Source organism: Mustela nivalis (genome assembly GCF_964662115.1).
Source record: "Mustela nivalis genome assembly, chromosome: 15".
NCBI classification, from domain to species: domain Eukaryota; kingdom Metazoa; phylum Chordata; class Mammalia; order Carnivora; family Mustelidae; genus Mustela; species Mustela nivalis.
Genome location: NC_139034.1, coordinates 14,817,529 through 14,828,127, shown reverse-complemented (window position 1 = coordinate 14,828,127; position 10,599 = coordinate 14,817,529). Strand labels below are relative to the sequence as shown.

General features: G+C 52.8%; 1 protein-coding gene across 4 annotated transcripts in view; it reads right to left on the bottom strand.

The window, feature by feature from the left end:
- Window positions 1-2,240: 2,240 nt before the first annotated feature.
- The window catches only part of MTUS2 (microtubule associated scaffold protein 2), a 574,434-nt gene continuing 566,075 nt past the window's right edge, over window positions 2,241-10,599 (bottom strand). For all 4 annotated transcript variants that reach the window (XM_082700956.1, XM_082700954.1, XM_082700955.1 and 1 more), the window contains 2 exons: window positions 9,227-9,324; window positions 2,241-5,159 (listed from right to left, as the gene is read on the bottom strand). In XM_082700956.1, coding sequence (XP_082557082.1) covers window positions 4,946-5,159; window positions 9,227-9,324 — 312 coding nt within the window. In that variant the 3' untranslated portion in view covers window positions 2,241-4,945. The remainder of the gene's footprint in view (window positions 5,160-9,226; window positions 9,325-10,599) is intronic.

Here is a 10,599-nt window from a genome sequence, read left to right as displayed (position 1 = left end):
GGTTGGGACGCCAACTGTGGGTAACCCTGTACGCCCTTCTTCAAAAGGGTACAGTTTAATTTTACCAAACTCTGGCTGCCCACTGAGCCGTAAACGCTGCTGTTGAATAAAATGCAATGGGAGTAAAGGCTCAGCGAATAAAAACAGGTGCCGCCCTTGCTAATGAAGGCAGCTCTCTGGCCAACCCGTCAGCTCCGGATCCCCGTGGCTCGGGACTGAGTTGGGGAAGAGATACCTGCAGGTTAGACTTTCCCATGGATGCTTGGAGGTGTTGCTCCTTGAAATGACAAAGTTACTGAGTGCCTGCGCTTTACAGTGTGGCAGGGGAGGGCCGATGGCAGCACGGCTCCACTACATTAATTTGGGTGCAGTTAAAACAAGAACACACTGTGCGGACAGCAGCAGCTGTACGGGGGTCTGGGAGTGGGTGCCTCAGGCCTGCTACCCTGGGCTGGAGGCACAGAGCACCAGGCGGGGCCCTTGGTCCCATGCAGCAGGCTGGTCCCAACTCAGAGCTGCACACCATCTGATCCCCGCTCGGTGCTGGCACGGGTGAAACTGGGAGATGTGGTGAGTGAGGCAAAGGAGCCCGTCCCTCCTGAGTGCATCTTCCCTCCCCGCTGAGGGGGAGAACCCGAGCTTGGTGGGGTGCTCAGGACACCTTGGGTGGCCCTGTTTTTGTTTCAGGAAGTTAAAAGACATTTCGCCAATTTAAATGAATGAACACCCAGGAAAGGCTCCCAGCCTTTGGTGGTGGCTTTCTTTTATTAAGTCTGGGGGCCCAAACTCTCCAATGGGCAGGACTCTGACCCTTGAGGACCATGGACGTGATGACAGGGTGTGGTCCCCGAGTTGCCACTTGACAGCAGGATACGGATGCTGCATCATGGGCACCAGCCATGAGAACAGCTCTCGACTCCAATAGCGGGCGGCAAGTGTCCGGCTTTGAGGTATCGACCCACACTTAACTCCTCCACCACTCGCCTCCTGATGCGCCAGTCCATATCGCCCCTGCGGGGGTGGCGGGCACAGAGGAGGGCGCTGAGTGAGCTGTCTTCAAAGATCTCCTCTGCCTGCTGCAGGTTACCTAGGGGAGGGGCCGGGGTTCTCTACAGGCAGGAGGAAGCCAGCGCTGACCTCTTTTCCTACATGTGCCAGCGGGCGAGTCACTGCACTTTGGTGAAGTGGAGGTGCTGCTGGGCACCTTGTTTCCCTCGTGTGTAGGGGGAAGGACAGTGAAAAGTAATGGCTATAAAAGTGGAAGGCACAAGACACCCCGAAAGAAAAAAAGAAACAGTTTGGGACAGGTTGACAAGGTTTGATAGGTTGATGACGATTAAGATCGTTAATCAACAGGTAGTCAGCATCCACCATCTGAAGGCGTGGGTGGTTCAGAGGGAAACCGCGGTGGTCCTGTCACATCCTGAAGTGACTTGACATGATTTATCGCCTGTATGGGGTCCCTTGTTCGGCAGCTGTTCTAGAGGGCGGGTTTGCTGGGGTCTCTGTAGAGTAGCTGTTTCTCCCACATGCCTGCAAAACCTGGGGGGGTCTCCCTTGGAACCCCAGGAAGGGGCAGGCCCACGTGGACACTGCAGGGTCAGCTGGCCAACCTGAGGCGGGGGAGGGGTGAGGGCAAGTGCTTTCGGGTAGAAAGAGGTGTCCCGCCCGCGTTTGGGGGAACTACTCAAGAGCCCCCCCAGGGTCCTGTGCTCCCCCCACACCAGGCCCCAGCCCCTCGGCTTGGGGAAAGAGCTCATGATAAGGAACTGCATGACAGTGGCCGTTGTCACTGGAGAGACAGATCTGTGTTGATCCAGATAAAACTGACAGGCTTTAGGACACATCATACTCTCTTTGGGGCAGAACCATATATCTATTTAGGTCTGATTTTGAAATCAGTGGTGAGGGGATCGTCCTCAGTCTTTTGTGTCCTTTTCCAGCCCTGTTCCTGCGGGAACATGCCCCAGCCCATGAAGATGACCTTGCCAAGCAGAGCCTCTGAGCTTTTCCCGAGTACAGGGCAGGGCTGCTGGGGGGTCTTTGCTGGAAGACAGCTGCAGGGCCCCTGGACCTGCTGTGTCTGGGGAGAGGGGTTCTTGGTGACCATCAGCTGACCCTGACACACGCAGAAATGGAACGCAGCCTGCCAAACTTCTCCCTGCCTGGGATCCCAGCCTCAATTTCCTGGAGTCCAACAGGGCCAGGCTGACAGGTACATTAAGTGCATATCACAGAAGGTCCCTCAAGTTCATTTTAATATGCTTCAAACACAAATATGCAACACAGAAACTGCAGGGGCCAGATAAATAAGGTGTGACCCCATTCCAATAATCACCAAGTGGGCCAGCCCGTCAGCTCCCTCCCCTCCGCGGACATTCCCCCACCCTCGCCCCGGAACCTCATCCAGTGTGTGGAGGGCAGGGGTGGTTGCAGGGCTCAGACATGTCTCCCAAACACTAGGAAGAGGCTGGTGAGGGTTGGTGGGTCCTAGGCAGTGGGGAGGCTACAGCGTCGGTCTGTAGAAACCACTCCAGCCCAGGAGGAGAACAGCCGGGAGATTCCATGTTGAGAGAGGTCCGGGTCCTAATGGTGTGTGGGGCGGGGTGGGGGGCAGGGGTTGTGAGGATGGGACACAGCGTCTGCCGTGCCCCCATGTTTGAGGTTAAGAGCAACACGTGATGGGTGCCAACGACGAAGGAACGAAGCCAGGGCAATGTGGGAATTAGCTCAAGTACCAAAGGGCAGGGCTGGTGAGGGCAACACTTCAGTTCACCCAGTGAGGGGTTACTTAGTTCTAACATCACTATGACTTTGACTGCAATAGGCTAACACACGGTAGCACATTCTAACATAACACTGACTTCTGTATTGCTGTGTAACTGCGTTTAGCAGGTGTCCAAGTGGTTCCCCCCCGGGCGGAGCCGAGCAACCGCCAAGCGACGTTTTCGAAGGCGGTGCCCGCTCATAGAATCAATAATTGTGTATTTCGTCAACGTGGCATGATCTACTCTAGTGGAATGCCCAACTCAACATCACAACACCATGCAGAGCTGCTAAAGGAAAAGAGACATGTCTCTTCAATGGGGATCTACTGTGTATGTCCCGAGGATGGGCAAAGACCCTTGGAGGTTTGCTAGAAATGAGATGTCCCTGAGGCCAGCAAGCCCAACCTTGACTCACACGAGGAACACAGACCGGGCCTATCTTCCGGCGGGCCGCGTGCGAGCCGAGCAGGCGGGGCCCTGGGTAAGGGGGCCCCTCCCGTGGAGCCATTGCCTCCTGGCTCTGGGGCCCTGGCACAAAGGGCATCCCTGCATGAGTCTGCTTGCCTCAGGCAGGCTCGGAGGCAGCCCTGTGCTCGGGACCATTCTGAGGGGCCGTCTGGAGAAAGTGCAGGGTCTTTGTCGCAAACAGGAAACAAAGGCATTGTCATCGTCACCATATCAACTGTTAAAACTACGTCTTTCTCTGTGTGTCATGCTCCTACCATACCACAGCACTACGGGGAGAGCGTTCGTTCACATTCTACGTCTACCTTTTCCAAGACAAATGCCAGTCCAGGAGCCGGGGACCGCCGGCTGGCCTTTCCATCAGGTTCCTCTGTTGGGAAGAACCTCCTGGGCCTAAGAAGGGACCTCTGTCGGCTGTGGTACTGCTTGGTCATCAGGCAGAAAATACGCCTGGCTTGGTCGTGTGATGGTCGAGCACAGCTTGGAACGGATGCCAGGATGGAAGGGTCGGTGTTCTGGAAGCCCCTGCTAGAACCCCTGAGCCATCTCAGAGTACAGTGATAGGGTTGGGTTATGGAACCAAACTGATGGGAGGCTGGTTGCCTATGAAATGGGGGCCTGCGGGTCATCTTAGGGTGGGATGACCGTTTAGAGCATCGCATCGGAGCACCCCGGGGGGGATCCCGGAGGACGCTTTCCTACTCTGTGCTCCGTCCGAATACAGGTCCTATCAGCAATTTCCCTTCTGGAGGATGGAGCGCGGACGGTCTTGGCCAACTCCAAGGTCATCCTCACCCTCACTCCAGAAGGTCATGCTCCTCCATTATTTTCCGGAGGGTGTAGTAGCTTCATGATGGATTCCAAGATGCCACTTAGGAAAAAAGCAAAACTTGTGTTTACAAGACTGGGTGATTCACTGTCGTGAGTATCATCGGCAAAACTGCTAAACCCTTCAGGGCATCCTGCTGCTGTCCTTTGGGCACTCACGACAGGAGTATTAATAATCAAAACTGGCGAATGGAATAGTAGTGACCTCACATCATGTTGACTAAGAAGCAGACTGTTCCAAAGGCAGTTACCGTTCACAAATCGCTGGTGTTTGTGTTAGAGTACCACTTCGTGGTAGGCGGAAAGGCGCTTCTTCTTTGTATCTTTTTTTTTTTTTTCCTTTTTCTATTTTGGGTAGAAATATTCCTGGGAAGCTAGATAGAAATGCATTTTCATATCCCAATAATTCTTAGGCACAAGTTAGAAAACTGCTGACCTTCACCAAAATATGTCAGCACATCATGTTATAAAAAAATGCAATTCAGAACCGCTGCATGTGTATATACGTGTATCTCAATATACACACAGATCGGTGCAGTACACATGATTATTCAATGTATATTCAAAACTGAGCTATTTGTAACTAACCTGAAATTCTGCAGTGAAGAGTTCATTGCTCGAGAACAGCTGGGAGTTTCTTTCTTTTGGCTCTAACTACGGTCAAACGTTTGCACACCAGACACTACTGTTTACGCTTTCCTAAGTGCCAACACCAGGGCAGTCTTATATGAGGATCAGAAGAGGACTTTGCTTAGGACGCAGCTGTGCAGCTACTGAGCATGCGCGCAGGGCCCGCCGCGGGCCGGCCCCGGGTCATGACTCTCTCGGGGTGGAAGCTCGGGGTTCGCGGGAGCCACGGCTCCCGCAGGCTGCGTGGTGCGGCGTCATCTGGGCGTCGTGCTGACTCTGGCGGGAGAGGAGGGCCCTGAGGAGGAGCCACGGTAAGTGGGGGACGTGGGGGAGAGTTTCACTGGGCTCGTTGGGTCCCCCGTTTGGAGCTTCCAAAGCAGCTCTTCGTTAGTTCGGCTCAATCTCTTCTTCTCCTGGGTTTCTTTCTCGACGTATTCCTGGAGATTAGCATTTTCCTCCGACAGTTGTCTGCGTGAGGAGAACAAGAAACAGTCAGGTAGCAATCCTGCGGCGGCGGGGGCATTGGGGGGCACTGATCGTGAGATTCACCAGGCTGGTGGGCTCGGGGCAAGGTAGGAGGCGGTAGGCACCTGCGGGAGGACAGGGGCAAGTGGGACTGCGGTGACCAAGAGCCATGGGCCGAAGTGTGGTTTCCACTTGTCCCAGGAACACATCTGCTCCCAGTAGACTCCCCATCCCTCTACCCCATCAGGGGAGGCGCTAGCTGTCCACCGGACAGAGCAAATGCTGAAGGCAGAAGAGGAAAGTAGGGAGGTGGGGAGCTGGTGTGGGTGTGCCGCCAGGAGGCTGGGAGAGAGCGGCAGTCCACGAGAGGACAGCACAGGACCGTGCGGTTGGCCTCAGGGCCCCTCCCGGGCTCCCTGCCCCTGGTTGGGGTCTCCATGATAGCACTGCCTTCCCTGGCTGCAAAGGCTGATCTGTGCACCTGCCCGCCTGCTGGACCGGGAGCGCAGGGGGACAGGGACCAGAGCTGCCTTCTTTGAATCCACAGCGTCCAGCCGGGTGTCTGGCACAGAACAGATGGTCAGTTGATGTTTGTTGAGAAAAGGATGTGCTAAATGAAAAACGAATCAAGGCATCCGTGCCATCGGTCGTGAAGTGTGAGTTGCTTGATTTGTCATATATTTTTTTTTATAAATGAAAGCACCTGTGAGGAACTGAGAGGGTGAAGCCCATTATGTATTTTGCAGCTGGGTGAACTTAGCCCGGGCAGCCAGCTCACTTGGATCAAGCCTGGACTGGCTCTTTGAACCAGGGTGCCTCTGTGATTTCCTGGGGAGGCACAGTGGCTCAGGTAGAGCAGAGGCTCCGGCCCTCCTGCCAAAGTGGGGGGAAAGACCTGCTTCCCTTACATGGTCTCCCCTGTAACCCTCTGGGATGGGAATGGGCCGCCAACACCCCGAGGTCAGCTGTAGGGCAACGTGTGTGAACGTGTGAAAGCATATGCATGGGACCTGGGAGGGGGGTACACACAAGAGCGTGTGTGCATTCGAGGGAGCATGACCGTGCAAGTCTGAGAGCGTGCACACGAGTGTGCATGTGTGTGACAGGAGGCACAAGGATGTGTGTGAGTGTGTGCACAAGTGTGTGCTTCCCCCAGTGACCCACGTGGATCCAATAAGGAGTACAGCTGAGGAGTGGGCCAGGGCTTGGGCGTGGGGCTCGAGGAAAGGGCTCTGTCCTCCTGGACAAAATGCAGGCACACCTCATGGTACCAGGCTTCCCTTTACTGAAAGGGAAGACACTGTGTTTTTTTCTAAGTTGAAGGTTTGTGGCAGCCCTCGGGAGAGCATGGCTGTCGGCGCCAAGCTTCCAGCAGCGCTGGCTCACTTCACGTCTCTTGAGTCATATTTTGGTAATTTTTGCAATATTTCAAACTTTTTCATTCTTGTTGTGTTTGTTAGGCTGATCTGTGGCCAGTGATCTTTGAGGTTACTGCTGTAATTGTTTCAGGGTGCCACAAACTGCACCTGTGCACGATCACAAACTTAACCAATGAATGTGTGTGTTCTGACCGCTTGGTGGAGCAGGCTTTCCCCATGGCTCTCCTCTCTCCTTGGGTGTTGCCCTATTTCCCGAGACACAACAATATTGAAGTTAAGCCAGCGAGTAACCTGACAGTGGCCTCTAAGGGTTCAAGTAAAAGGAAGAGTGGCATGTCTCTCCCTCTAAACCAGGGTTTAGTAAGGAAGGCATGTTGAGAGCGTTGATGGGCTGAGAGCTGGGGCCTCTTGTGCCAAACAGGCAGCCCAGTCGGGAGTGCTAAGGAAAGGTTCTTGAAGGACATTAAAAGTGCTGCTTCAGTGAATACATAAATGATAAGAAAGTGAAACAGCCTTTCTGCTGATACGGAGAAAGTTCGAGTGGTCTGGAGAGAAGAGCAAACCAGCCCCAGCATTCCCTTAAGCCAAAGCCTGACCCCGAGCAAGGCCCTAGGTCTCTGTGATTCTGGGAGGGCTGAGAGAGGTGAGGAAGCTGCAGAGAGAAGTCTGAAGCTGCAGAGGCTGGTCCATGAGGCTGAAGGAAAGAACCAGCTCCGTAACAGAAGGTACAAGGTGAAGCAGCAAGGGCTGGGGGAGAAGCTGCAGCGAGTTCTCCAGAAGGTCCAGCTATGATAGTGATGAAGGCAGTTACACTCCAGTGTAGACAAGACAGCCTTCTACTGGAAGAAGATGCCGTCGAGGACTTTCAGAGCTAGAGAGGAGAAGTCCGTGCTGGCTCCACAGCTTCAGAGGACAGGCTGACTCTCACGTTAGGAGCTAATGCAGCTGGTGACTTCAGCTGAAGCCGGGGCTCACTGACCATTCCGAAAATCCTAGGGCCCTTCAGAATTACTCTAAACCTATTCTGCCCGTGCTCTAGAAATGGAACAACGAAGCCTGGGTGACAGCACATCTGCTTACATGTTTCACCGAATATGTAGAGCCCCCTGTTGAGAGCTACTGCTGAGAAAAAAACGATTCCTATCAGAATGCGACTGCTCACTGACAATGCAGCCGGTCATCCGAGAGCTCTGACAGGGACATACAAGATGAATGTTGTTGTCGTGCTCGCTGACACAACAGCCATCCTGCAGCCCCTGGATCACGGAGTCATTTTGACTTTCAAGTCTTAGTCTCTAAGAAACACATTCTGTAAGCCTATAGCCATAGACAGTGATTCCTCTGATGGATCTGGACAACTGAAAACCTTCTGGCAAGGATTCACCATTCGAGATGCCATTAAGAACATTCATGATTGATGGGAAGAGGTCAAAATATCCACATTCACCAGAGCTTGGGAGAGGTTGGTTCCCACTCTCCTGGAGGACTTGGAGGGGTTCAGGGCATCCACAGAGGCAGTCATCGCAGAGGTGGTGGAAACAGCAAGAGAACTGGGGTTAGAAGTGGGGCGGGAAGATGGGCCCGCACGGCTGCCGTCTCATGATCAGACTTGGACGGACGAGGAGCTGCTTCTCGTGGATGAGCCAGGAAAGTGGATTCTTGAGCTGGAATCTGCTCCTGGCGGAGATGCCGTGAAGAGTGTTGCAGTGACCACAAAGGATTCAGAATCTTACATCAACTTAGCTGAGAAAGCAGCAGCAGGGTTTCAGAGATTGACCCCAGTTTAGAAAGAAGTTCTGCTGTGAGTTAAATGCTGCCAAACAGCATCCCACGCTACAGAGGAATGGTTGGTGAAAGGAAGAGTCAGGCGATGTAGCAAACTTCACTGTTTTAAGAAATTGGCACAGACCCCTCCGCCCCCCACAGCCTTCAGCAGCCCCCACTCTGATCAGTCAGCAGCCATCCTCAGTGAGCCAAGACCATCCACCTGCAAAAATGTGACAACTCGCTGGAAGTGTAGATGACGGCTTGCCTTTTTTAGCAATGAAGTATTTTTAAATGAAGGTGTGCCCATTGCTTCTTTCGACATAACGGTATTTCACACTTAGTAGACTCTAGGAGAGTGTAAATGTGACTGTTCGTTGTACCGAGAAACCATTCATTTGGGGGAAAAGTCATTGGATGGCTTCACTGAAATACTTGCTTGACTGCAGTGGTCTGGAACCGGAACCACAGAAGCTTTGAAGCCTGCCTGGAAGCTGCACCTGGCTGATCAAGCCCAGACTCTGCTTGACTTTGCTCTGACAGTGGAGGGGAGGACCCCCGCATCCTTCCTGGGGGGTTGCAGCCCCTCAGAGCAGGGGATGGAGATGGGAACGGGGTTACTCAGAGCAGCTTCATTCGGCTGCAGGCTTCGCTGGCTTGGTCACTCCTTGCCGTCCCCACTGCCATGACCAGGCTGCCCCAGGACCACAGCTCGGCAGCCAAGGCCCCGTGGTCCCCACGGCGTGTTTTCTTCTTGTCTTCCTATGCAACATGCCAAGAGCCTGTGTAGGGGGAAGCCTCCCAGCTCAGAGGAATGAGACGCAGTGGATGCTGGAATAAACACAGAGCCCTCCCAGGAGCTCAAGAGCAAAGCCGTGTTGTGGGTGATATGTGCTTCGTTAAGCTCAAACACCCAGGCCCACCTACCTTGTGACAACGGTGTTCTGGTCAATCCTTGCTTTGAGGTCTTCATTCTGCTGCTGGAGAACTTGGATCTTTTCTTCTAAGATAATGTTCTTTTCCGCCTACAAAGAAAGCAGTATAAGAGGTTCTCAGCGAGGCCACGACAAAGATAAAAGACCAGTGCCCTTGGCTTCTGACCTTTGGAGGATTATCAAGAATAGTGCTTTGTGGAGCACCTGAGTGGCTCGGTGGGTTGGGTGTCCAGCTCTTGATTTTGGGTCAGGTCATGATCTTGGGATCATGAGATGGAGCTCCATGTCAGGCTCCCCGCTGAGCCAGAGTCTGCTTGCCCCTCCCCCTCCTCACACACTTACTCTGGCTCTCTAATAAATAAATAAAATCTTCAAAAAAAAAAAAAAAAGGAACAGTGCTTTGCAAACTGCAGTTTGCAATGTATTAGTGGGTTGTAAAATCAAGTTAGAGAGACGTGAGTAGCATTTCTTTTTTAAGCAAAATAAAACAGAAAATATCAGAGTGCACTCTATATAGTAAAAGTATTTCTTATTCATATTTTAGCTATACATGTTTTTTACATATATGTGTGTGTGTATCCATCAGGTTCCTGTGTAGAATACATTTTTTTAGAGGTTTTACTTATTTGAAAAAAAGAGTGAGTGAGAGAGCACAAGTAGGGGGAGTGGCAGGCAGAGGGAAAGGGAAAAGCAGACTCCCCGCTGAGCAGGGTGCTCGATTCGGGCCTCAATCCCAGGACCCTGGGATCATGACCTGAGCCGAAAGCAGACGCTTAACTGACTGAGCCACCCAGGTGCCCCTAGAATATGTTTGTTACAGTGTGTGCTCCTGCAGTCAGAGACAAGTTGTCAGACGTGAGTGGACACCATCAGGACCTAGTGTGGCCGATGACCTCTGGTTCTTCCTGACAGTCAGCTGCATAGCATCGGCCTCCCTGGCCCCGGCGTGTATGCTCGATATGACATTCTGAATTAACGGAGGGATAGAAATATAAATAACATGGACACATTTTTTTCCTTCTGAGCGTATGGGCAGCCAGGAACCTGAAACCTGAGATGGGCTTGGTATATGATCCAAAAATAACATTTTCCATGGCTATTATTCTCCTGCAATTTATGCTTTTTTCTCTGTCTGTGTGTGCCTTAGGGCCTTGTGGAAGTACAGTTCCATTCTAAGATAAATTCAGAAATTTGGGCGCCTGGGTGGCTCAGTGGGTTAAGCCGCTGCCTTCGGCTCAGGTCATGATCTCAGGGTCCTGGGATCGAGTCCCGCGTCGGGCTCTCTGCTCAGCAGGGAGCCTGCTTCCCTCTCTCTCTCTCTGCCTGCCTCTCCGTCTATTTGTGATTTCTCTCTGTCAAATAAAT